This window comes from Gobio gobio (assembly GCF_949357685.1).
Source record: "Gobio gobio genome assembly, chromosome: 24".
NCBI classification, from domain to species: domain Eukaryota; kingdom Metazoa; phylum Chordata; class Actinopteri; order Cypriniformes; family Gobionidae; genus Gobio; species Gobio gobio.
The window spans coordinates 35,128,805-35,156,694 of NC_137120.1; the positions used below are offsets into that span (position 1 = coordinate 35,128,805).

Here is a 27,890-nt window from a genome sequence, read left to right on the forward strand (position 1 = left end):
GGACAAAATCAAGTTTTACATTTTGTCTTGTTTGAGTAGCCGTTTCTCTCGGATATATGTTACAATAGGGAAGAAAAGACTATCGCAGCTTCCATTTCAAGTCGACTTTAAAGGGATATTTCTGAAGTTAATCTGAATCCACAGCATTAGTTGATTTCCACTTGCCCCTCGTTTTCTCTCATTGAGTGACAAACAAAGATTTGAATGTTTATGGATTGTTGGTCCTGCTAAAATGCTAACAATATATGAAGGAAAAAAACAAGCCGTCCCACAAAAGCCAGTTGTTTTATTTCATAGGAACACATATAAATAAATGTAACAAAATACATTAGGTTGGTAGCTTTTTGCGCAGCACGTACCACAATACTGATATCCTTACTAATGGTGTCAGGTTGCACTGTAGAGGCATACCAATGTGCTGCCTCATGGAGAAATATCGAATCAATTCACTAAAGAGCATTTAGAGCTGATGATCAATGCGACTGCAGCGCGTGCAATGAGTTCTAAGAGAGTATATATTTTGACCGTGTGCAATATAGATCTGTGTACTTGTCAGCAGCATAGAGAAAGTTTTGTACTAGAACCGACGGTCTGAATGCGAGAACGACAGAGGCTATGAATGAAACAAAATGTTCAGAAGAAGAATAAACACTGATGTTCATTGGTCTTTTTTGGCAAACACATTTAGACTGTCCTTCATTACAATAATACTTGAGTTTAACTTTCAGTACGTGAAATAAATAGCCTTGTCCTTCATACATGATTGTGCCACAGATATATATAATATTCTGTTGTAACGATATAATTCAATCGTACCATTCTGGTAGGATCCAATAAATGTGACTGAATACGGTATTTTTTCGAGGTACCACTGTAAATTAGCCATAACTTGAGTTCACCCAAAAAATGAGATTGGAACAAAATACATGAAAAAAACACCTTCATTTTTGGGTGACTATCCCTTTAATATGGACACCATCATTGCTTAAAAGCCCAAAGAACTCCAAAAGGGTGGTAAAACGTAATACTGCCGTTTAAACCAACTCATCCCTGCACAGTGTTCGATTGCGTCGACTGAAACAAAACGCGATCAGAGCCTGGTCTTCAGTTAGCGATGTAGGCGTCTATGTCGTAGTACACGGATTGAAGCCGTACTGTTTTGAGTCATTAAACGGGTCACCAGGTCCATACTGAGTCCCGCCACCTTCTCGCCGTTCACCTCTAAGATCTCGTCCCCGACCCCGAGCAGCCCCGCGTAGAGTTTCTCCATATTGCTGTCGCCCATTTCTTCAACGTACACCCCTTAAACATAAAGCGAGTTAGTCTTAAATGTTCCCACTGCGTCAGAAGTGCATGAAAACGAGAGCGAGACGTCACTCACCTGAGTCTGGCCTGCCTTTTCCTCGTGAGATGAGGAAGCCGAAGGGGCCGTTGGGGGGTCTGGAGAGCTCCAGTAAGATGGTGCCGTCAGGGAAAGCCTGAGCCACGCGTCCCACCGGGCGCACCGCACTGGGACGCCCCACGTCCTCGACACTCAAGGCACGCTGAAGACCCCTAAAACACACACACAGACATTTATCTACCTAAAACAACCACAGAAATGCAACAGAAGTATTCTACTGCCAGATTATATGGTGAGTTACTTCTTATTTAAAGGGGTCATGAATTGAGAAATCTACTTTTCATTCAGCCTTTGATACATAAAAGTTCATCGTGATAAGTTTCGGAGCTGAAAACTTCCTTGTTAGTAAAAAAAAAAGCTTTTATTGACACCAGGCCCAGCAAACGCTCAATCTCAGAATATGCCAACCCTTGATGTCATCGTGTAGCGAAATGCCGCCTCAACCCGTACGCTTGATTTTGTAGCCCCGCCCACCGACTCGTGGAGCTAAACGGATCGCGCTACCGAGCAATAAACATGCCGAAGATAGCAAGATATTGCGCTGTGCCTGGTTGTGGAAGAACACAGTCGCTGCATAAGCTTCCTTCGGATTCTAATATTGCGAATGTGTGGTTGAACTTTATTTTTAGTGAATATCCAGCTCACGTGGGGAAGACATTGCACGTTTGTTCCTTCATTTCACCGCGGATTCGTTTGTAAACAAGAAACTGGATTTGCAGACCGGATGAGATTACATGAATGAATGAAGCAACACATTTATGTGAGTAAAACATGTTTTTTATATGTGATGGTATTGCTTTTTATAGATTGTTTGATATCTATTGATTATGTGTACATGTCTAACTAAACATAACTTACCACGCTGTCACAGGGCTCGCAAAGCCCAACGTCCTGGTTTTTTCCAGACGGGCTACCAATATGTATCATCTTAAATAGTGAAATAACATTCCTTTCTTGGTGTGCGTTGTTCACTCTCTTGACTTGATGTTTGAAGGAAAAACACAATTGCGGAAGTTTTGATCATGCTGTCTGCAACGTACTTGGCTAGTGTGTGTGTTAGTGATGCACGGTTCGCGGTTATATCCACCGATCGGGCGGGCCAAGTAATATAAAAATAACATTCGAATCAACTGTGGGTGGATGAGAGATAAATCATTGACATTTTGCGAGCCCTAGCTGTGGGACGGTTGCCGTTTTCCCACACGCTTTCAAAACAATGCCTCACGGGTACTCATGGGGGAGCCGAAACTCATTAAGTATGCAAAGCTTATACAATCATAGAAGTGGGCGTTTACGTCCAAGTCTTCAGTGTGGCACGCCCATAAAAACTGAGCATTCCATGAGAGAGGCTCAAAACCAGGGCAGAAAAGAGCCTATTACTTATTCATTATTATGTTTTTGAATGTAAAAACCATGCAAACTTCATAAGTTGACCACAGACAACAGTATAAAATAAAAAAGCCAGTCCTTTAATAATTATATTATTACTATTCTTTTTTTAAAATATGCTCATTCAAGCAGCTGGCATATAACGGTGCTAGAACTTTATTTTCTTAAAGTTGCTACCACGTTGCTAGGGTGTTGCCATGGTGGATATATTTTAAAATAATATTAATATATTTACATTTATGTTTTTTTTAACGTACATGCGTATATATTTAAAAAATATGTAATTTTATATATTAAAATCATAAATTAAATATTTTAAACACATAATTACATTAGTATTTATTTAAGATAATCATATTTATAATATAACAATGTAAAAAAATGTTTAAGAACATTTATACTTGCTGACATTGGGCAATATACCATGGTAGAATACCATGCATTTTCAGCTGTGAAGGCTGAATAAACAAGATACAACCAGAACAGATCTATCCTTACTGGCTCTCAAGTAAGATGATGTAAGCTGCTGCTCTGCTCCAGTCACTAGGGCTGGAATTTCCTCTCTAGCTATCTCTCCTTCACTCAGACACACATTCACACGCTCATAAACACCACACACACGCTCACAGGCGCTATCGGATCGCAACCCCAGTGACAAACACACTATCTGGCACTGTGAACAACCCAAACACACTTAAAGGGCAGCATCTAGTAATACATGGAAGAGGCTGAATATAGCAGCAGCATGTAGACAGGTGATCATTCCCAGCATTCCATGTCTTTCTTTGGCAGACACACACACCTCTATTTTTATCCTCCATTCCTCCCTCCCTCCCTGCCTCTTTTTATTGCTGCTGCTGCTGCTGCTGCTGCTGACCCAGTCAATGGAAAATACTTATCCTGTTGCACAACACGACAGCTGTCTGAACATTACAAGTACACGGTGCATGCTCCGCAGAACATGCTTGAAATTGCCATCACTCATTACACTAGAAGGTTACAAAGAGGTAAATAGGCAGATTTAGTAGGACCAAATAGCGTGCATGAAATAATACTTACAAAATATTACGGGGATGGTATCAGATTATTTTTTATAAATGATTATGGGATTATTTATAAAAAAATCTATAAATTATAAAAAATAAATTGTATATTATATTTAGTTTATATAAGTTTATTATTTAAATATTATAATAACAATATTAATCGAATAGTAATATTATCATTATACTACTGATATTAAATTTATATATATATATATATATATATATATATATATATATATATATATATATATATATATATACCCTTATATGTGTATATATATTATATTATGTTTAGTATATATTAAAATGTTATAATATTATTATTATTATTATTATTATTATTATTATTATTATTATTATATTATTGATATTAAATGAATATATATATTAATTAAATATTATATATATATAATATTTTTGGTTTGATATATATATATATATATATATATATATATATATATATATATATATATATATATATATATATATATATATATATATATATATATATATATAGCATTTATCACCCTCATATTTAAAATGTTTTTAAACCCTTCATGTCTTGAAAATTAATCTAATCTAATCAAATTTCAGATTTGAAAAAAAAAAATGAAAATAAATGTCAATACAACAATTGCATTTCTTGGACATTGCATCATTATATTATATTATAATTAATTATATAATATATATTGTATGGTGAAAGTGAAACATCATGTTAGTGTGTTATTAATTTGTATGGTGTGTAAATTTCACACCTGGTTAATACAGGGCTGCAGGGCTGTTCTCCTGGAGTGTATGCAGAGGAGCGGTCCGCTATCTTCCTGGGGATTTCGAGGTTTTGAGCCGATGAAGATCTCCTCAGCTGGAGAAATGGAGACCCCTAGTGGTGAAAAATGATAGTTGTCAGTGCCACTCACTATATTATCGCTTTGAAATGTAAATTTGCATGAATAATCATATCTACTTTCTTTGATTGTAATTAATATCCATTTATAAGAAACACCTTTTTTTCTTAAAAATAATTATAGTTTTTTTGAGGGACTTCTAAAGGATGTCATACAATAACAAAAGATGCTAACCAGACGTATAGACTGCAGTGAGGGGGCTTTCTTCAGCTGGTGGTGGTGTCTGTGTGTGGGGCTGGGGGAGGTGGAGGGTGATGTTGGCCGAAGGGTTTGGTTTGAGTTGGGTTTGGGATGCAGGCTGAGCTGATCCATGCTGCTGGATCGCCCCTTTCCCAGCAACCCCACACTGTTCAGCCCCATGGCGGAGAAGAACCGCCGCAGGGAGAGTTTGGGTCGACCCTCCCGCTGCTCCACATCCAACCCCGCTCTAAAAAAACAGAGATATATATATTTATTTATTCTCTTTATACATGCAGTATATGTAGGATTACCCTATTTTGATTACCGAAAACCAGGACACTCGGCCCGGCAATGAGATACTCAAACAAAGTTTACTCAAAGATTCCTTATTCATTTCAATACATTTAAAGTATGCGCCCCCTGTATGGATAGAACGTTTTTATATTAGGGCCAGGACAGGACTTGAAAACAGGACGTTTGGTCACCCTATGTGTATATATGATTTTGGTTTAGTGATGCCTGTATGAATGTTTATGTAATTGTGATTCTCAGTCAGTAGGTGGCAGTGTTGTAGTAGAAAAACATGGAGTCATAAGTAAATCCGGACCACATCTCTCTTGACCTACTTTGAGCCTGAATTGCCAAAGCAATCTGTATGATTGTTGCCCCGGAAATTAAATTGCTCCGCTAAAGGATTGAACATTTTAGTAAAGGATCTGGTTTGTTAAAGTCCTACCCAAAAAAGAGGGAATTACAGAAAAGGGATGTAGCCATTGGTAAGGGCATAGCATACTCATCATTCCCACCTCTTTCTTTCCCTCTTTACTCACTGTGAAAAATTTGGGCTAGTTGCCCTGTGATGCACTGGTCTGATTGGCCCTCTGACGTGTCCATCATTGAGATGAGACTGGGTTGATTCAACACTGCTGGATGTTGCATCAGATCCTAGTTGTCCTGTAGTCTTGTGCGGTTCCACATCTGAGTAAAAATAGACATACAAAATAAACATGTAAATTGTTAAATATTATGATGGTACTGTGTAAACTGAACTTTTAATTATAAAAATATAATGCATCTCATGTTACTGAAACGAAAGTGTCAGAATGCATTTCCAAGTAGCGTCACACAAAAGGAAAATTGTTTAAGTGGGTGGAAAAAGACTGGAAGAGAGTAGTTGCTGATCGCACTAGTAACTGGCCCACTGTGGGATTACTCCGCTAGGACAGTATGGATCTGCTGATCTGGACAATCCCCAGTGGGACAGGAACGCATTGAAGAGAAGCGCACACACCCAAAGGGGACACCTCGCTGACTGGAGCAGAGCTAACAGGTCTACCTGGAATTGCCACTTAATTCTGGGAAAAGCTTTGAATAATTTTTAGCGTGCATGAAATCTAACCTTCACAATGCTAAATATTAGCTTTATCAGCCCCACTTTATATTCGGTGGCCTTAACTACTATGTACTTACATCCAAAAATAAGTACAATGTACTTACTGTGTTCAAATTGTATTGCAAAACACTTTTGCTGATATTGAGGTGTATACAGGTAGGGTTAGGGACAGGTGTGGTGGTATGGGTAAGTTTAAGGGTAGGGTTAGGGACAGGTGTGGTGGTATGGGTAAGTTTAAGGGTAGGGTTAGGGACAGGTGTGGTGGTATGGGTAAGTTTAAGGGTAGGGTTAGGGACAGGTGTGGTGGTATGGGTAAGTTTAAGGGTAGGGTTAGGGACAGGTGTGGTGGTATGGGTAAGTTTAAGGGTAGGGTTAGGGACAGGTGTGGTGGTATGGGTAAGTTTAAGGGTAGTGTTAGGGACAGGTGTGGTGGTATGGGTAAGTTTAAGGGTAGGGTTAGGGACAGGTGTGGTGGTGTGGGTAAGTTTAAGGGTAGGGTTAGGGACAGGTGTGGTGGTGTGGGTAAGTTTAAGGGTAGGGTTAGGGACAGGTGTGGTGGTATGGGTAAGTTTAAGGGTAGTGTTAGGGACAGGTGTGGTGGTATGGGTAAGTTTAAGGGTAGGGTTAGGGACAGGTGTGGTGGTGTGGGTAAGTTTAAGGGTAGGGTTAGGGACAGGTGTGGTGGTATGGGTAAGTTTAAGGGTAGGGTTAGGGACAGGTGTGGTGGTATGGGTAAGTTTAAGGGTAGGGTTAGGGACAGGTGTGGTGGTATGGGTAAGTTTAAGGGTAGGGTTAGGGACAGGTGTGGTGGTATGGGTAAGTTTAAGGGTAGGGTTAGGGACAGGTGTGGTGGTATGGGTAAGTTTAAGGGTAGGGTTAGGGACAGGTGTGGTGGTATGGGTAAGTTTAAGGGTAGGGTTAGGGACAGGTGTGGTGGTATGGGTAAGTTTAAGGGTAGGGTTAGGGACAGGTGTGGTGGTATGGGTAAGTTTAAGGGTAGGGTTAGGGACAGGTGTGGTGGTATGGGTAAGTTTAAGGGTAGGGTTAGGGACAGGTGTGGTGGTATGGGTAAGTTTAAGGGTAGGGTTAGGGACAGGTGTGGTGGTATGGGTAAGTTTAAGGGTAGGGTTAGGGACAGGTGTGGTGGTATGGGTAAGTTTAAGGGTAGGGTTAGGGACAGGTGTGGTGGTATGGGTAAGTTTAAGGGTAGGGTTAGGGACAGGTGTGGTGGTATGGGTAAGTTTAAGGGTAGGGTTAGGGACAGGTGTGGTGGTGTGGGTAAGTTTAAGGGTAGGGTTAGGGACAGGTGTGGTGGTATGGGTAAGTTTAAGGGTAGGGTTAGGGACAGGTGTGGTGGTATGGGTAAGTTTAAGGGTAGGGTTAGGGACAGGTGTGGTGGTATGGGTAAGTTTAAGGGTAGGGTTAGGGACAGGTGTGGTGGTATGGGTAAGTTTAAGGGTAGGGTTAGGGACAGGTGTGGTGGTATGGGTAAGTTTAAGGGTAGTGTTAGGGACAGGTGTGGTGGTATGGGTAAGTTTAAGGGTAGGGTTAGGGACAGGTGTGGTGGTATGGGTAAGTTTAAGGGTAGGGTTAGGGACAGGTGTGGTGGTATGGGTAAGTTTAAGGGTAGGGTTAGGGACAGGTGTGGTGGTATGGGTAAGTTTAAGGGTAGGGTTAGGGACAGGTGTGGTGGTGTGGGTAAGTTTAAGGGTAGGGTTAGGGACAGGTGTGGTGGTGTGGGTAAGTTTAAGGGTAAAGTTAGGGACAGGTGTGGTGGTATGGGTAAGTTTAAGGGTAGGGTTAGGGACAGGTGTGGTGGTGTGGGTAAGTTTAAGGGTAGGGTTAGGGACAGGTGTGGTGGTATGGGTAAGTTTAAGGGTAGGGTTAGGGACAGGTGTGGTGGTATGGGTAAGTTTAAGGGTAGGGTTAGGGACAGGTGTGGTGGTATGGGTAAGTTTAAGGGTAGGGTTAGGGACAGGTGTGGTGGTATGGGTAAGTTTAAGGGTAGGGTTAGGGACAGGTGTGGTGGTGTGGGTAAGTTTAAGGGTAGGGTTAGGGACAGGTGTGGTGGTATGGGTAAGTTTAAGGGTAGGGTTAGGGACAGGTGTGGTGGTATGGGTAAGTTTAAGGGTAGGGTTAGGGACAGGTGTGGTGGTGTGGGTAAGTTTAAGGGTAGGGTTAGGGACAGGTGTGGTGGTATGGGTAAGTTTAAGGGTAGGGTTAGGGACAGGTGTGGTGGTATGGGTAAGTTTAAGGGTAGGGTTAGGGACAGGTGTGGTGGTATGGGTAAGTTTAAGGGTAGGGTTAGGGACAGGTGTGGTGGTATGGGTAAGTTTAAGGGTAGGGTTAGGGACAGGTGTGGTGGTATGGGTAAGTTTAAGGGTAGGGTTAGGGACAGGTGTGGTGGTATGGGTAAGTTTAAGGGTAGGGTTAGGGACAGGTGTGGTGGTATGGGTAAGTTTAAGGGTAGGGTTAGGGACAGGTGTGGTTGTATGGGTAAGTTTAAGGGTAGGGTTAGGGACAGGTGTGGTGGTATGGGTAAGTTTAAGGGTAGGGTTAGGGACAGGTGTGGTGGTATGGGTAAGTTTAAGGGTAGGGTTAGGGACAGGTGTGGTGGTATGGGTAAGTTTAAGGGTAGGGTTAGGGACAGGTGTGGTGGTATGGGTAAGTTTAAGGGTAGGGTTAGGGACAGGTGTGGTGGTATGGGTAAGTTTAAGGGTAGGGTTAGGGACAGGTGTGGTGGTATGGGTAAGTTTAAGGGTAGGGTTAGGGACAGGTGTGGTGGTATGGGTAAGTTTAAGGGTAGGGTTAGGGACAGGTGTGGTGGTGTGGGTAAGTTTAAGGGTAGGGTTAGGGACAGGTGTGGTGGTATGGGTAAGTTTAAGGGTAGGGTTAGGGACAGGTGTGGTGGTATGGGTAAGTTTAAGGGTAGGGTTAGGGACAGGTGTGGTGGTGTGGGTAAGTTTAAGGGTAGGGTTAGGGACAGGTGTGGTGGTATGGGTAAGTTTAAGGGTAGGGTTAGGGACAGGTGTGGTGGTATGGGTAAGTTTAAGGGTAGGGTTAGGGACAGGTGTGGTGGTATGGGTAAGTTTAAGGGTAGTGTTAGGGACAGGTGTGGTGGTATGGGTAAGTTTAAGGGTAGGGTTAGGGACAGGTGTGGTGGTATGGGTAAGTTTAAGGGTAGGGTTAGGGACAGGTGTGGTGGTATGGGTAAGTTTAAGGGTAGGGTTAGGGACAGGTGTGGTGGTATGGGTAAGTTTAAGGGTAGGGTTAGGGACAGGTGTGGTGGTGTGGGTAAGTTTAAGGGTAGGGTTAGGGACAGGTGTGGTGGTGTGGGTAAGTTTAAGGGTAAAGTTAGGGACAGGTGTGGTGGTATGGGTAAGTTTAAGGGTAGGGTTAGGGACAGGTGTGGTGGTGTGGGTAAGTTTAAGGGTAGGGTTAGGGACAGGTGTGGTGGTATGGGTAAGTTTAAGGGTAGGGTTAGGGACAGGTGTGGTGGTATGGGTAAGTTTAAGGGTAGGGTTAGGGACAGGTAAAAACTCACTTACAGCTAAGTGGCTAAAGCTCAGAACTAGTAACCAGAAGGTTGCAGATTTGAGTCTGTCAAAGGCAAATAACGAAGACTTTATATATAGGAAGACGGTGCACTCTGATTACTTATGCACTCAAAAAAATTATTTATGATGCTGTTCACTTTATTTAAGCAATTCATCTTGATTTAACTCCATTATATAAGGTTTCTGGTTCAAATGTAATTGATTCATGTAAAACTGACTTAAAACCGTTACTCTTTGACATAACTTCACGTTTTCATTTTGAAATAACATGTTTCAATCAAGTAACCCAAAGAAATAAGACTTTCACTTCCCATCATGCTTTGTAAAGGGGCTGAATTCGGAGACTAAATGTTTAAATAAAGTGCAATTTGATGCATTTTTAACAAGATGAGAAAATTGAGAGACTTTTTAATGCTTAATGTTTTGTTATGTTGGTATTTAAAAGTTTGTGTTATGTTAGTGTTTTTGGAAGTTACCATTGGGTGAAGTGTAGAGCGTGTGCTTGAGGTGAGGACCTGCTAATAACTATTAAAGTTGTTTTAATAATATAAAAACTACTCTGGGCATGCCATGGATGTAACAAAACCATCTTCTGGCTAGCCAATAAAATCTTGTAACAGGTTATGTAAATCCTCTCAAAAGCTATTTTTTGAATTAATGTAATTAAATCATGGAAAGGATTTCCATCTGATTAAATGGCTTTCTTTCAGCATTAAGCACTTTTGTTAGGCTAACCTAAATAAATTAGTTGGTCCAAAACATTGCAAATTAGTTAGGCTGACACTATTAAATTAAGCTATGCCTAACCATAGTAAATAAGTTAAATCAACCTTAATAAATTAAGTTGACCCAACGTAAGTACATCAAATTGGAATAACAGAATTGCATAATGCTGAAATAAAGCAAGTTAATCATGTGGAAATACTTTCCATGATTTTTTAATGTTCATTCAAAGAGTTATTTTTTTGAGTGTGAATGGGAGAAAGTGCAACGCTCAATATGGTGAATAAGCCCCGCCTTCTAAATGAAAGAGTTAGTAAAGTCATGGAGTCAATGCAGCTGCCTTAAAAAGCTCCAGTTGCTATAGAAACAGTCAGTGTTTTCAGACTTGCACTCATGACTGTGTATGCGCATTGGCTGGTCTAGCATGAAAGACAAGCTTTTTTTAAACTCTATTTGAACATAAGAAACAATTGTTAGATTTCATAGGTGATTTCAAATATGAAATTTAATCGTATGCTTAGTGAACAGGGGCCGGTTGCATAAACCGTTAAGACTAGTCTTACAAGTTAGACATACATTTTTTTCTTTAAGACTGTTCATATTTTTTTTAAATCAGTTACATAAAAGCATAGACTGGCCTAATTTGATACGAAAAGTAAGACTGAATGCCACTTGTCTAACTGCTAGTGGCTCATACTAGATCTTAAGACACTGTCTTAACATAATGGCTTAGTTTATGCAACTGGTCCCAGTTTTGGTGTTCCGCATTTAAATAGATAGCAACTTGCATGCCCGAGAGGCGAAAGATGACGGCCGAGTGAAATTACTTGTCTTAAAGGGACTTTGGCGATCACCATTGTGCCCTTAAACAAGGCACTTAGGCTACTCATGGGCTCTGTTTACGCCTGGTATTGGTTGATCGGATCACAAGTAGACGATGGAGACACATAACCTGTTTACACCTGGTGTTTTAATCTTTCTCTTTTGTCCACTTTCAACCACTTTTGTCCTAAATTCTGTGTGGGAAGTGTCTATGGGCAGGTCAATGTATGGGCTTTTCCATATAATGGACAAAATAAGCTTGCGCAATTAACATATGAACGCGCCCGGAGATGACGGAAAAGCAAACGGAAAGCAGCAGCTTTCGTTTCTGCTCTGAAGACCACACCGAACGCTGTGAGTGTGTGTTAGAAATCAGAAATGGTGAGAGAAAATCGAGCTTGGTAAGTTTTTCGTCTTCAAAACAAATTTGGGTCTTCAGCCCACAAAGTTTAAATCCCGTCAAGCTAGTGCGCTTCCCATAATATTTGCGGTAGGTGGCCTTTTGGGGATGTTCAAACTAGGTCTGGGTTTTGACACAAATTTTACGATTCAATTCGATTTTGATTCACAAGCTTGCAATTTTTTTTAATATCGATTCTTTTGGATATATATCAGGTACAACATATGGCAAATTTTCTCAAGGAAAAAAAATCGCTTTAACTAATGCTGTAAACTATGGGAGTCGGTTGGTACTACGTTAGCCTACTCGCCTATAATATTGAAGGTAAAAATGAACTGATTTGTGTTTTTTATAATAATAAAGTTATAATATTAACTTTAACTCCAATTCGTTTTTTGAAATATAAACATTTACATGGTGGCTGTCATAAAAACTTGACGGATTTATTAAAACATGCATTAAATATTGAAGAACATTAAATATTATAATGAATATGTAATATGGTGCATATATTTAGCAAAATGCAAAATTTTTATGGGTTTAGAGTTTATGAGTTTATGGACACTGAATATAGTTTTTCTGAGGTAAATGTTATGTTGCGTTGACGTCTTCCCGCGCCTGAAACACTGATTGAGCGATTCCATGTGACGATACGGATTTCGGTAAGTTGTACTGTACCTTTTAACACACTTTCAGATGCTCATTCATGTTTATTTTGTGCTGTAACTGGTATTAAAGCAGATGAGGTCACGTGAGCTCCGCGCTGCCGCTTCTCTTGAGCTGAAGCGCCACTGTCTTGTAGAGTCTAGATTTAACCCCAATTAAACACACCTGAACCATCTAGAAACTTCTAAGCTAGTCTGGTCTTTCAGGCAAGCTGGAGCTAAACTCTGAGAGACATTGGTCCAAACCTTCTGCTCACTGTTAATGTAGTTCAACTAACCTGTTGACCTTTCCTCCCCTTGTATGGGTAAGTTTCGAGCACACAGAACCGGGCTTGTCCTGAGTAAGGGTCCAGGGGTGACCATGGCAGATCTGTACTCCTGCTCCTGCACAATGCCCCCTGCCTCTGTGGAGTCCAGATGCACCAGGTGGTACTCTGGCGAAGACATGAGTGTGACGGTCCGCCGACCATTAGAACGGTCTTTGGAGCTGGATTTCAGGGCTGATTTTTTGGGTTGGAGAGGCGGAGGAGTTGGCTGGGGAAGGTTGGAACTGGGCGGTTCTCCTTTTGGAGGCAACGGAGGTGCCACAAGACCTTTGCTGGATGTGGGGCTGCATGTGGCTGGGATTCTCTGTCCAAGTAAATCCGTGGCATAGGGGTTGAGTGGCAATGCTACTCCATTCGAGAGACACATTTGAGTCCCATTGGGTGTGAGTTTGTTGCAGTCCGGAGGTGTTGGAACCCTGAGGCCATTGACGTACAAGGGTTCCTGTTTGCTCTCGAGTTTCCGGACCTTCTTCTTCAGCTTCTGGAATGTTCCTCTACTGCTCACATTATCCGCAGGACTGCAATGCGTTCCATCGCTGTGGACAATAGCGGGACTTGTCCCAATGTACGTCTCCTTAATCTGTTCGATCCGGACTAGTCGGTTGGGAAGGGTGGGAGCAACCCAACATGGTACCTTCTTCCCTTCTCCTTCCCCATTAGGTACGGACAGAGTATTTGAGTTCAAACTAGGATCATGGGGTTCATTTAGAAAGGTCCCACAAGAGTTGCACTGCCTGTTTACAGTCTCCGAACCTTTGCCATTTAACAAACTCTTCTTAGCTTTTGCCTTCCAGAAAATTGAATCCTTCGAGCCATATCCTGCCTCTGCCTGTCCATTGATGCAAGATGACAAGGTGGGTTTGGACACCAGCAGGCCCTGTGCTCTTTCTCCAGCCCTGCGTCGCTGGCGTAGCCGTTCCAGGTAGCGCACCTCGGCGTCCTTCTCGGATTCGTCTTCGAAACGCACACGAGTTGGGGACTGGCCGTGTCTCCGCCGGGTTCCACCCACTGAGTCGCCACTGGAGGAGTCACTGAGGTTTCCTGAGACCACCGCCACGCCCTCCTTCCCAGCAAGAGGAGCCTGGTGTAAGGGTACACCAACCCAGGAGAGCAGCTCCCTGTACACACATGCACATTTATGAAATTAATTGCATTCCTGTGCACTTAGATACGCAAAGAAACGAAATCTCTCAGCATAGAGACATGGGCAAATTCCTGAAGAAATTTTCCCTTTGCTTTGGCTTCTCTGTGCACATTCCTGGCATGCTTTGTTTCTCCTTTTAAGAAGGTCGTCTTCAGCACACCAGACATTTTGATATCACCAGCTCTTTGTTAGATATAAGAAAACCAAAACTAGTGTATTTCTATATTCCCTGTTTGCTAAGATGTGGAATTGCAGGAATAGTAATCTACAGGTGTATTATTATGCACTGGGACCTTTTATGCCCGTTAAGCATTGTGCACTGTTCTGAAACCTATGGGACTTTTTACAGCTGTGAGTTTGTCTTAAACATTCAATCTCAAGAGAGGCAGTTAAGTGTTAAGTTTAACCCGAGCAAACTGACAGCAGTGTAATCAACATCGGCGAGCTGTTTTCCCCATAAGGGAGAGGCAGGGAGGGAATTAGGGAGAAGGAAAGTAACAGCTGGCAAACATGACAGGTGTAGCGGAGCAGTACAGCAAATCAGTTTCATCAAAGCTCCTGTTTAAATAAAACAAAAAAGACAGATTTTTCTGTCAGTCACTAATTATTCACTATTATTTGTTTAAATCCAAGCCAGAATGTGGATATACAATTTGAATTTTGTATTGTTTTATTTTGTTTGCTTGTTTGTTTTATAAAGCTTAATAAACTTAATAGACCAAGTACACTAATTTAGGAAAAAAACTAAATCAAATCACATTGGTTGCTGAAAATTTTATTAATAATTATTAATTATTTACAGGGAGCTCTTTTCTCACTGCGTGTCAGGTTTTGTTGTGACGTTTAAAATTGCCCTAATCTGTTCCGGATGCTGCCATGCAATGCACCGCTTGTCTTCATACCAAACAAGGAGACAGGGGTTTGGGGCGGCTCGCCCATCTGTCTTTGTGTGAAAGTGCTGAGGTAGAGAACAGAGCGTTGGATGGGGAAGTGGGATTTAGAGGCACCAGACGTGCGTACACGTTGTATAATTCAGGTTGTCTTATATAACACGTGGCCGGCAAAAATAAAGAAGAAGAGTTTGGAGGAGGACGCCCGTACACTTAGTTTAGAAGTTTAAATTCAGGCTACCATTAGCTTTTTGCTGTTTCACTTTAATGGGCATCTTTTTTTATAATATTATATAATACTCATATATCAGTTTCATACAAATACGTAGAAGATACAACCTTATTTTAAAGTCTTCACAATGCCATATTTTATGCTGTATTAAAAGACCAGACCGAAATAGAAAGCAGCACCTGTTGCTTCTGAAAAGAGATTTGCCAAACACTTCCCCCCTTTGCTTTTATCAGCTGCCCGCCTCCAAACGGAGCAAAAGACAATTCAGTCCAGCCCCAAATAATACGGTTTAAGATCTACATCCCCCACACAAACCCTCAAGTGTGACGGTTTCCTTGTTTTGATATGAAGAGAGCTCCCTTCCCATGATGCCTAAGCCTCTAAACCCCAACCCCCCAGCAGAAACCCCAACAAGCCAAAGACTAGTGAAAAAGAGACCGGAGAAACTTACGGGTTGTCCCTCTGGACGGGTAGGATGGTGTGGTCGGCTTTGAGAGGGTTGGACCGGGCCTTCATACGCGCTCTCTCCAACAGTCGTTTGGCCTGCTCGTGGCGAGGGCTCAGCGGAAGGTCGTCGCCCAAAACAAAGGCCCTGTGGGCCGGCCAGAGAGAGACAGAGAGAAAGAAACACGTCAGCTCCTGTGCGGAGTGGGGGGGATTAAGTGGAGCAGGCCGTCATCACTAATTAGGCTGATGGTTGTTGAGTGTGTGTTGGGTTTGTACCTGATTATGATGCGCTTGATGGACTCATGCATGTGTTTACATGATCAAAGGCTTGAATATTACTCGAAAAAAAAAATATGGCTATTCCAAGATTTAAAAAGACATAAATCAGAATGTATGGGTCATTCTCAAGAACTGGTATGCCTCAGAACTTACTAATGATGTAATTCAAAGGAAACTGAACTTAGCGTCGTTATTTAATAAAGTAAACTCTGTTTAGTGTGTAATGTGAAAGACATTTAAAAAGTGATAAAATAATAATAATAATAATTTAAAAAAAAATCATTATCAGCCAAACTTGTAATTTGCCTGTCACTAATTCACTAATTTATTTATTTTTAAATCCAAAATATCGATATACTATTTATTTGTTAGTTTTTTTGCTTTTTAGATTTAATTCAAAGGATTTTTAAAACTAAAAACACAAATTACACAAAAAATAAAACCATTAAAGTGTCATAAATCAGAATGTATGGGTCATTCTCAGGAACTGGTATGCCTCAGGACTTACTACTGATATAATTAGAATGAAATTAAACTTAGTCTCATTATTTAATAGCTTTATTCTGTAATGTGATTTTTTTTAATTATATAAATGTGGCCTTTATTATTATCTTATCCTTTTATTTTATTATATGTTCAAATATCATGCTTATACTGTTAATTTTACTGTTTTTCTATAATGAAAATATTATATATAAAATAATTTTTATTAGCTTGGAGAAAAGGGCTGACCTATTTCCTTTGTTATTCAACTCTTAGGTGGAGTTTGAAGGAGAGGCAGGAAGAGCCGATGATATGATCTCGATCCTCTGCTTATGAAAAACTTCAGCAGCTGTTTTCTCCTGAGCTCATGTTCCCCTTTTTTGTATGTTCAATATTTAGACATATGCCAATGCTGTTTTTTTTTTAAAGGAGAATTTAAGGAAAACTACTTTGGAGAGTCAGGCAACTGAAATAATAAATCTCTAATCAGCACTGTGAGAAACTAAATATACATGGCGTGTGAGAATATGGTGTGTGAGAGCATCAATCTGTGCTGCCCACCTTTGGCTGTGTTCACTACCTTGGAGCGATATCCCAGAATCCCAATCACTGTCATTCAGGCCACATATATCTGTGGAAACAGAGACATTTGGGGTGAAAATTACAGGGGTTTTTGACCTCCATAATTAATTTTGACTTGATAAAATGTTTTATATATATATATTTATATATACCGACTAGGCATATCATTATAACCACTGACAGGTGAAGTGAATAACACTGATTATCTCTCATCACAGCACCTGTTAGTGGGTGGGATATATTAGGCAGCAAGTGAACATTTTGTGCTCAAAGTTGATGTGTTAGAAGCAGGAAAAATGGGCAAGCGTAAGGATTTGAGCGAGTTTGACAAGGGCCAAATTGTGATGGCTAGACGACTGGGTCAGAGCATCTCCAAAACTGCAGCTCTTGTGGGGTGTTCCCGGTCTGCAGTGGTCAGTGTCTATCAAAAGTGCTCCAAGCATTCATCCAAGGCTCATTGATGCACGTGGGGAGCGAAGGCTGGCCCGTGTGGTCCGATCAAACAGACGAGCTACTGTAGCTCAAATTGCTCAAGAAGTTAATGCTGGTTCAGATAGAAAGGTGTCAGAATACACTGTGCATCGCAGTTATATAAACATGAATATATACATGAATGAGTGTGTATTTATATCTACATAATAATTATATACAGTACACACATATATTATGTAAAACAAACTTTTATTGTGGATACGATTAATTGTGATTAATCGATTTGACAGCACTGTTATATATATATATATATATATAGTTGTGTGTGTGTATATATATATATATATATATATATCATTTTATATATAATTTTTTTTTTCTGCTTTCAGAACAGACCAGACCTGCGTTCCACCAGTTTCACTACAGTGCAGCATCTACTTCAAGTTGAGTGAATTGTTTTAGCCTAACAGCTAAAAGACAGCTGTTTATCTCTCTTGAAATGACAAGGTCATCTTGTTTGTCGACATCTGGTGCTTCGAAAGTGAGGAAAAACCAGCAAACGAAGCGCCACACCATCTTTGTTTTTCCCATCTCACAACCTTTATCACAGTAAGTCGTTTTTAATCAGTGTAATTCTCATTCTTATCCTTCTGTCCCCTCATATCTGGATTATCCAACTCTCTCGTCTATATGACCTCTGCTTCATTAGAGAGGTCGTGTGCGCCTGTTGCGTGTAATCCTTAAACGTGCTAAAGAAGACAATGTCATCTCATCAGAAATGCGTTAACCCATTTAACACCTGTCTGATAACCTTGGATTAACTATGCATTATATCGTACATTCCATTCCATCGGATAAGACCGATTACATCACAGCTTCCGGAAACAAGTTGGCAGATTTTGAGCCGAGTTTGAAACAAACGAGTTTGCTCTCTGTATTCATGTTGATTTTATATGGTTTTGACAATCTTTTATACTACTTTCAAGAGTTTAATTACTCTAAACATGTCATGTGGTGTCACTATCCAATAACAATTAATAACACACATCTTTATTCATTATTTTTTTTAAAGTAATTAAAAAAATTCTATGTAAAAAGTATTTTTCACAAATATCATGACTTATTGCTTCATATTTTATTGTTTTTGGGGAGTCGCACCACATGACATTTTACAACCTGATCTAACTTTAAAAATAAAAAGGTCAAATTATCTGACGTTTTAGGAGTCTTATGCTGCGTCCCAATTCACCTACTTATACTACGTCCTAAAAGTATGTACTCTTTTTGTGAAGAAAAAGTAAATACTTTTGAGTGTGTAGCAGAAAAGTAGGCAAGCTTTAGGACATACTACTTCGTCATCTTTAACGGACACTCTGTCGCTTAGTTACGTGCATCCTGTAACCGTTTAGACTGCCCTGTCAATCATTTTGTCATTGCATTTTTAATATATTCTTGAAGAAATTAAAGCTGCACTTTGTAACTTTTCCGTCCACTAGAGGTCGCCTTTTCAAAACAAAGGCGTAGTTTGATGACGCCAAGTTTGAGCGTAGAATCTTGGGACGTGTGGTCTTCACCTCACAGTCGGTGGAAAAAAATCGGGAAATCATGTACATGGATGCGATTATTAACATTACTGTAGTATGAAGCAGAGCAGGACCGAGTGTTGTGGGAGCTGAGCAAGGCCGCTCGAGCGATTGTTATAAAGAAGAGCAGAACACACACCTCGCGAGCAGCGGGACTTTTATTATGGCGTAGTTGCCGGCACCATTTCCGTTTTTCCGGTCATGAGTATGAGGTAACGCAGCTCTGATTATCATATTAGATACATCTGAGTGTGTTGAAAATGATGTTATGACGTTACTCTGTGCGTTCGCTCGGCGGCTGCTATGACACTTGTTCACACTGCAGTGAGAGTAAAGCGTTTCTGCAAAATAAAACCGGAAATCGAGGGTAACGCAGATATGACGCAATTGACAGGCGACTCCCTCACACGTCCCGGTTCCTTGGTTAAAATAGCAATTTTCTCACGATTTACAAATAGTTGGAAACATTTGAGATATTGTAAGTACTCAACTGAACAAAATATATAACACTGGCCTAGTGGTTTTTGGGTATTTTGCTGAAAAAATGTTACATAGTGCACCTTTAATAGATCCGGACAAAAAAATGGCACCATGTCACTGAGCCACTGTAACGGATCTCCTTACCTCTACCATCAATGTGTGTTGGGTCGTCCAGCCTCTGCCCTGGCACATGGTCTTTGTTCTGGGATTTCTGCAGCATCTGTTTGAGAAGGCCACGGTTCATCTCGACCCTCTCGGCCAATGACAGCGTGCTTCCACTGCTGCACATGCTCTCCAAGCTGTCGGCCCGCCAGAGTCCACTTTGTCCCACCTCGCCATGACTGTACCTGCGTAGGTGACTCTCCAGGCTGTCAGACCTTTGGAGTTCCCTTGGAAACTTATGGCCCATTTTGGAGCCAACAGTCCATGGCCCTCCATTTGGTCTGTGTTTCCCAACAGGAACATCTCTGTTTGAAACTGGCATCTCCGGTCTAATGTACCTCCAGAAACACTTTGGTGGCATCCAAGGTTTATCAGATGGGGAAGCATCGTCTTGAGTACTGCAAACACCGTTCGAGAGGTTCTCCAGGCTTGCTCCTTCTCCAAGGCCACGGGGAATTGCCAGCAAGTTTTCAGAAGAGATGGGATGATAGTCGAGTTCTACCTGAGGCTCAGGGTCTCCTGTCAGGAACATCAGGGGCTTGCGAGGTTCCCCGTCTTCATCACTGCTGCTGGAGCCCCAAGCATCAGTGAGGGCATATCCTAGCATGAAGGTCCCGGGAATCACCTTCTTGTCCTGGTTCTTACTTCCAGGTTCATTCCAGGCAACTCTGCGCTCAGTGAGAGCCTTGACCTTGGACTGCAGCGCCGATACGGCAGAGCCTTGAGCTTGCTGATTTGAAGGTGAGGACGGGAGGTCGGACTCTGGGCTGGTGCCAGAAGGACACCCGTCCTCTGGCTCTCTGAGGTGGATGTCAGTGTTTTGAGAGGCGGCAGGCAGGGGTTCAGCATCCTCAGAGGTCACGGCTTCCTCCATGGTGAATTAGAGAGTCAGTGGAACATTATGGCGGCTGAGGGGATGGAAACAAACAAGAACAAGAGAGAATCATTGACCATTGCATGGGTTATTCATATTTGTACGCACAGGAGAATTTCTCACAAAAAATGTCTGCCTGTTTCACAAAGGTGTGTACACACATCAATTTGTTCTTAACCTTGTTCTAATGTTAATGAATCTTAAGTATTTTAATGAGAGACTGCAGGAGTTGATTAGTCATTATTAGTCATGCATGATTAGTCATTTACATAAAACATGGACAAACCATCTCCACATAAAGGTTTTCCACAAGTTTTTGGTGAATCATAATTTGTTCTTAAAAACATTCATACGCAGATTTCACGCACAAACTTGTGCATACGCATGGTTAGTGAATGAAACCCAATGTTTACATACTTAAATTGAATCGTTTGTTTATTAAAAGTAACTTTTTGCGCTCTAGCGGTTAATAAACAGAACAGTATGTGTCTTGTGGAAGAACATTGCAGCCGGAGCTACTTCTCTCTGTTTATGTCTATGGCGAGTCACGCAGGGACTGTGCTCCTCCGCTGCGGTTCCTACCAGACCGGTCTGAAATAGTCCCAATATAAACACTTATATATATATATATATGTGTACTATAATGATTCAGGGTAAGACAAAAACACGGTTTGGAAAATGGATTCATGCTGTACATTCTCATTCTATAATTTTTGTAATTCTTGAGCACAAAAAAAAGTTACGGACAGCAGCTTTAAATAAGTCTTTTATAAAAATAAAAAAAACCCTGTGGTTTGGTCCTTTTCCCCCCCAAACAAAATATGTTCACTTGAGAAGTAACTCTACAACACTGCATAAAATATTAAGACTTCAGTTTTCAGAGAAAGTATTTTTAATAATACAAGTTTATTTTTTCTTTCTGCTAATTGATTGAATAAATGGTGAATTTCCTGTGATGTTTTATCTGCACTGCCACTGTTATTTTTATCTGCAATGTTCTAACCGTTCAAGTTCAACTACATTTGTATTTAGTTCTTTAAAACAATGCCAATAAAGAACTTGAGTTTTTGCATTTCTATCTTTGCTGCTGGCTAAACTTGTAGAAGATTTGGTCCTGTTAAAGAAACTGACCAGCTATAAACACATTTTGTTTATCACGACTAGATTAGGGTTGGGTATCGTTCACATTTTAACCGGTATCGGTACCAGTACCAGTACCAAACGGTACCTTTTTTCGGTACTTCAGGGATGTTTGCATAAGTAACTGTAAAGAACCTGTATGTCATTTATAGAAGTGTTATTGACATTAGGCCAGAGCTGCCCTGGTCGCTGCCTACCATTGTCTGTGATGTTTGATTACTGTAATATTTACTAGTAAATAGTAGGCTACTAGGTACTTAATTTAATTCAAAAACAACCATATTATTATTTTTTTTTTTTTCATTTAAATGAAAAGATTTCCCAAAAATTATTTGTTATGTATTTTCTGGTAATCAAATGAAGACATAAGACATTAATTTAATTTATCTTTCAATTTAATTAAACTTTTTTTGTCCAAAAAAGTGCTGCACAACTGAGCTTTATATGGTTAAAATTAAAACATGAAGAACATTTTTCATTTATTACTTAAGATCATTTATTATTATTACATTCATGTTAGTTTTATTATTACATTGAGACATATCTAAATTCTACTGTACAACAGTAATTTATTTGTCAAGTTAGCCAAACTTTTATTTTGACGGGTTGCCGTGAAGACCTTTGAGTTTCTGTGTGTTTATGACATGACTTTCTCAAATGAAACGGTAAAATGCTCATGAAGTGACTCAGTGGCTCTGGAGATGAAGTTCATGCATTCATGTCCTCATATGAGAGGCAGAGATGGAAACATGCGACATGTGAGTGTGTGTGTGTGAGGTAAACCCATAGAATGTAAACCACGCGTCTGTCTATGCATTCATTCGCACAGAGACACGCATGATTCGTATTTAAATGGTCTTTTTTGCAGTTCAATATTCACAGACACTAGTCTAAATCACAAGATGCGTTCTCAGGTACCGAGATTTGGTACCGATTGATTTAATGTGAATCGGTACTCGGTAGTACCGACGTAATTCGGTGGGTGCCCTTAAAAGTACGGAGTTTGGTACCCAACCCTAGACTAGATAAATTTACTGGGGAATTAACACTGCATAAGATATGATGGCTTGCTTTCATAGACTGTGTTTTCAATATGAGTGTGTTTTGTCTTATTCTACTTTAACATGTATATGACAGAATTAATATTTTCTCAAGGATTTTTTAAAACATATTTTTAAATAAAAACAAGACAAAAATACTCATTAAGAATACCATTTTCAGCGCAAAGAATTCAGTGTAAGCATTTGGATTTTTGAGTACATTTTGTCAAATAAATGTGTGCAAACAGGCCCTTATTAACAAGTATCGCTTACTGCATGAAATACTGTATTTGGCATTTTGAACTGTCATTTTAAGGCTATTAGTAACCACAGAGGGTTTAACTGTCCTCAGACCAGTGGAATGCACATTCTTCATTCAACTGAATTTTTTGATAAATCACTTTCTGTTGACACAAAGAGTTTCACATCTTTCATTCTTTCCAAACAGCTTTGGCCAATACTTGACCACAGTATCTAAAAAATCTAAAATCTCACAAACAACTACCAGTATGTCATTGAAACTAGATTTCCCCAAGGCTGAGGGAAAGTAATAATGAATATTTTAGTGAGTCACATAAGTTTCATTTGTTCTACTAACTACTAACGTCACTGATGTAGAACAAATAGTTTCGCCAGTAACCGATACAACACACCAGCCTGTTCTGAGAATAATGTATAATTATATCATAATAATGCCTGTTCTGAGAGTAATGTATAATTATATAATAATAATGCCTGTTCTGAGAACAAAATAATTGTTGACACATTATCGCCATTTTAGCTTTCGGCTTAACAGCATTATCCTGCTTTTAATCCTCCAATTGTCATTTAACAAAACACATTGTTGTCGAACTAGTATCTGAACGCTCTTAACTTTTAATTAATAAACTAAGGTGTTTAGCTGTTAGAAACATGTACTTGGCATCTGATTATTTAGGACCGGAATAGAAAAGCAAGTTTCCTTGGGGTGAGTACACAAACGAGTGAGTTAATTTGGTTTAATTAGTTCTCTCTTAATTAGGACTCCTTCCCGTTGCTCCAGGTACTTCACGTTTGGATACATACGTTATGAGGTCTGAAAACACACACACAAGATAAGAAAGAATTTTTTTTATAATTTTAATCACTTATTAGGTTTTTAAAACTTATAACAAAATCTAGTTGAGATGGTAACATTTGACTGATGACAACCTTGTAATTTTCAAAAGTAAAGAGAAAGGCAGTGTTTTTTTCAACAACCAATGGACAAAAATATAGTCTCAACACTGTAAAAAAATATTACCGCAATTAGTTATAACAACTAAAGTTAACTAGACATAATATTTTGTCACGCACAAACTACATTTTTTTAACTTGAAACAACACATTATTTTTCATTCTAATGTTGAATTTTAGGTTGTGATAAATAATCACAGCAATCAATTTGTAAGGTACAGGATAAAAATGTATAAGGGTTCCCGGACCTGCCAGTCTTTTTTCTTTTTTCTTTTATAAATAAATGAAATAGTTATTATTATATGTATAATTACTATGCTCACAAAGAGCAATTTCTAGCCAATTAAATATCTCATAGAGTCAAAAAAAAATTATTTATATATATATATATATATATATATATATATAAATATATATATATATATATATATATATATATATATATATATATATATATATATATATATACATACATACATACTCAAATATTCACTATAAAAATGTACATGATTTTGTTCCGTTATTTTTTTTAAATAAAATAGTAAATACATCAATAAAATAATAATATGCTCTCAACAAGCAATTTCTAGCCAATTAAACATAAATAAAATAGAATATAGAAACAATTTCCATGATAGATGATAGATAGATAGATAGATAGATAGATAGATAGATAGATAGATAGATAGATAGATAGATAGACAGACAGACAGACAGACAGACAGACAGACAGACAGACAGATGTTTTTTTTTTATACAATTGTTTTGCTCACAAACAAAGAGCTATTTAGCCAATTACATACCTTAAAATCAAGCATAAAAATAAACCGAATATTGAAATATTCACTATAGAAATTCCAAGATTGTTTCCCATGACTTATTATGAGTTTGATAAGTTATGTGACTTTTCCAGTCCTGGAAATCTTGATTTTCCATGTGCTGTTTTTTGGTTGGTAATCTGAAAACTACAGGAAATGAGACCATTTCAAACGAGTGAGTAGGCTAATAAAATGCTTGATGTCTCACTTTGTGCAGCCCAGGACAGCAGTGCGTCTGCAGTCTAAAATCATTTCACTGCTGGTGTTGAACCCCAAACACACGGGGGTCACTCTGTCGGACCGGGAATGAAAACAATCGTCTCGCAAGGGACCACTTCTCTCATCTGACATTTATTTAACACTGGGGCTCAAAGGAAACAACATTCCGCAGTGACTCTCACACAGGTGGCCATGAAAGCTGGACAAACATAGTTTAAAGATCACGAGAGCCGTAAATCTGAGAAATCACGTCGTCGCACTTATCGAGAAGAAAAGAAAACTAATAAATATCTTCTTTAAACATCTTACCTCCGTCGTCCTTCTGCTGTCTGTCTTCCACAGCAGCCATATGCTCCCTTAAAAACAATTTTACGATTTTAAAAACAATATTCGGTTACCAGGAGTCAGCAAAAACTCAAGCGGCCAGTCAAATCCCATCTTGCTCTAGTTTCTGCTTTGCTTTCAGTTTTGAGCGTCCCAAATCTTTCCTCGTTCTCTCTCTCTCTCTCTCTCTCCAGCTGTTTTGGGCCAGCTCATGTGTTTTCTCGGCACACTCCCACTTCAAATTTGGCTTACTAGACAAGTACTGGCTATCATTCACTTATTCCTCTCGCGTTACAGAAGGACTAACTGTAAAACTGGACTACATGGGGAAGGTTCGCTACGTTGCTATGGAGACCGTCGTGGCCACCTTTGAGAGAAACTGACCTGTAAAACGTTCCTATTGGTGGAGCGGCCCAAGTAGGAGGAGCGTAATCCTACCCTTGAATTTGGGTGGAAAGGAGATGGAAGAATTCGTAAATGCTGAGAGGAAGTTCGCGAGTCTCCAGGCACATATTCCAGCTGCCAAGGAATTTCCTTTGTTGTTTGTGAGCGCGCGCCCGCTGGTTTGTGCCCGTCTTTATGTTGACCTTCACGTTAAGAGAACTTTTGGCGTCTGGTTTGATTTTTTTTTACACCCATTAGAAGTCACTCAGACTTCATACGTGATTACTTTTCTTCCAGTAAGCACACAAATCCCTGATCCGAGGCCAGTTCTGAAGCAGAGCCAGATGTAACAGAGCACTGGGCTGGGTCTTGAACTTCATGCACAGTTGAGTCCAAGGACGCATAAACTGCAAGAGGAAAAAAAATAGTCCTTCTTATTTGTGCATTCCTCTGACACACACCCAGCCCTGCCTGTAGCGAGAAGTTACCCAGTAATTTGTGCATGGATTAACTCGCAATCACTGTTGCTGTAAGCTAGTCGTTACCTGAGTTTTCAAGCGTCCTATGATCATCACATTCACACGAACCTTGTAATTATGCAAATCAGTTCAACATCTAACGGTGGGGGCTGCTGAGCACAAGGACCTGCATTTTATCTCTTGCAAAGCATTTATTTATTTATTTTAAAGGCTTTTAAAACTTTAAATATAACTATATTCAAACTTTAAATATAACTATATTCATTAATTATTTTATATCATATACAATATCAAATTATTATACATTTGAATGGTTCATATTTAAATGTAATTTATATATGTATATTAGTAGCCTACTGTCTACATCTACTATATGTATATGTATATATGTGTGTGTGTGTGTGTGTGTGTGTGTGTGTGTGTGTGTGTGTGTGTGTGTGTGTGTGTGTGTGTGTGTGTGTGTGTGTGTGTGTGTGTGTGTGTGTGTGTGTGTGTGTGTGTGTGTGTGTGTGTGTGTGTGTGTGTGTGTGTGTGTGTGTGTGTGTGTGGTTTTAATATATACTGTATATATGTATGTATAAATAATAATTAATATGGATTTTATATGCCGTATTTATTATTTGTTATTAAACTGTTAAATGTATTCCATTTAAATGCTAAATAATAATGAATTATATCATTTTATATAATAATATTAATACAGAACATAATATAAATATGAGTTTTATATGTATAGAATTTAAAATTGTATTATATTTATAAATTCATAACATTTTATATATTAAATATAAATTAAAATAAAATCAATATATAATATAATACATTAGTCTATATTAGTAATAATTCAATATTAATTAAAATCACTATATAATATTTTATAAAAGTTTTTTTTTCAATTACTTTGTTATACAAGTAAGATTAGGTGATTCTACTTTATTAGAAACTTTATTACACTGTAAAAAAAAAAATCAGGTCTCCAATTGAACATTTTCTAGTGACCGATCACATCTAAATTTTTTAGTTGGCCAAATTGAATTTCTTGAATTTTGATTGAATTAAATTGCATCAATTCATAGAAATTCAATTTGGCCAACTGAAACATTTAGATGTGATCGGTCACTATAAAATTTTCAATAGGAGACCTGAATTTTTTTTACAGTGTAGAAATGTTGCAAATATACAGAATACTGTAAAAACACCATTGTGTTAGCTATTAGGATTTTATTTTAGGCTATTAGGCATTATAATAATTAGTACTCGCATGAAATGTAGCAATAAAGCATTCAAAGACATGCAGTTCGCTTAACAGCACAAGCACTAATGTCAAGTTCTGTGACACTTACCTGTCCGTCACTGGTGACATGTGCATAGCTAACCATCACAGTATTTCCAAAAGATGAAATACATTTGCTATACTTCCTCCAGAGCAATATAATCTTATCTAGATGAAGTTTGCAGTGTTTTGACTTCACAAGTTCCCCACACATTAGTCCCGTGGAGACGCACAATTGGTTCGCTTGGTTAATCTGCCCAAAGATTAAGACAAAACAATATCCTCAATAGCCAACCACTGGCGAGACATTGTTGCGTAAATCACTTCAATCTGGCCTCCACAAGCCTCCCCAGTATGAGTCAATGAGGATCAGATGAGATTATTTCATCCAGCACTGGAATGAGCTCAGCCGTGCCAACCAGTAATAACCAACTGCAGAACCGCAGAGCCACAGGTCACACAAATGTAAGGACAGCAGTGGCAGGCCAGCAGTCTCAGACCAGTTTTGGGGTGGAGCTTAGCACCACCTAGGTAAGGTTTAGTGGTGGGGTTGGCCATTCATTAAGGTAGAGCTTATAGTTAGTGGCTGGAGTGTGATT

The 27,890-nt window shown here is 39.4% G+C and overlaps 1 protein-coding gene across 5 annotated transcripts; it reads right to left on the reverse strand.

Annotated features, from left to right (window-relative positions):
* Positions 1-265: 265 nt before the first annotated feature.
* Positions 266-27,623, reverse strand: kiaa1614 (KIAA1614 ortholog). 5 transcript variants are annotated; one of them, XM_079807806.1, is made up of 12 exons: positions 27,362-27,546; positions 25,540-25,946; positions 25,141-25,187; positions 19,508-20,433; positions 16,848-16,917; positions 15,529-15,669; positions 12,764-13,929; positions 5,756-5,903; positions 4,920-5,172; positions 4,596-4,720; positions 1,382-1,554; positions 266-1,302 (listed from the first exon to the last, which is right to left on the reverse strand). In XM_079807806.1, exons 4-12 carry the CDS (start codon positions 20,397-20,399, stop codon positions 1,109-1,111), a joined length of 3,162 nt encoding a protein of 1,053 aa, XP_079663932.1. In that variant the 5' UTR covers positions 20,400-20,433; positions 25,141-25,187; positions 25,540-25,946; positions 27,362-27,546; the 3' UTR covers positions 266-1,108. The 5 variants fall into 5 exon arrangements, with proteins under 5 accessions (XP_079663932.1, XP_079663929.1, XP_079663933.1 ...); XM_079807803.1 differs by lacking the exon at positions 25,141-25,187 and having other exon boundaries at positions 268-1,302; positions 27,362-27,623; XM_079807807.1 differs by lacking the exon at positions 27,362-27,546 and having other exon boundaries at positions 268-1,302; positions 25,540-26,094.
* Between the last annotated feature and the right edge of the window lie 267 nt (positions 27,624-27,890).

Coding starts and splice junctions, on each gene's coding strand:
- kiaa1614 (XM_079807806.1), bottom strand. CDS start 20,399: ATGGAGGAAGCCGTGACCTCTGAGGATGCTGAACCCCTGCCTGCCGCC. Junction 5,904..12,763: donor AGGGGAGGAAAGGTCAACAG/GTTAGTTGAACT, acceptor ATTTTTACTCAG/ATGTGGAACCGCACAAGACT. Junction 5,173..5,755: donor ACTAGCCCAAATTTTTCACA/GTGAGTAAAGAG, acceptor CTGTTTTTTTAG/AGCGGGGTTGGATGTGGAGC.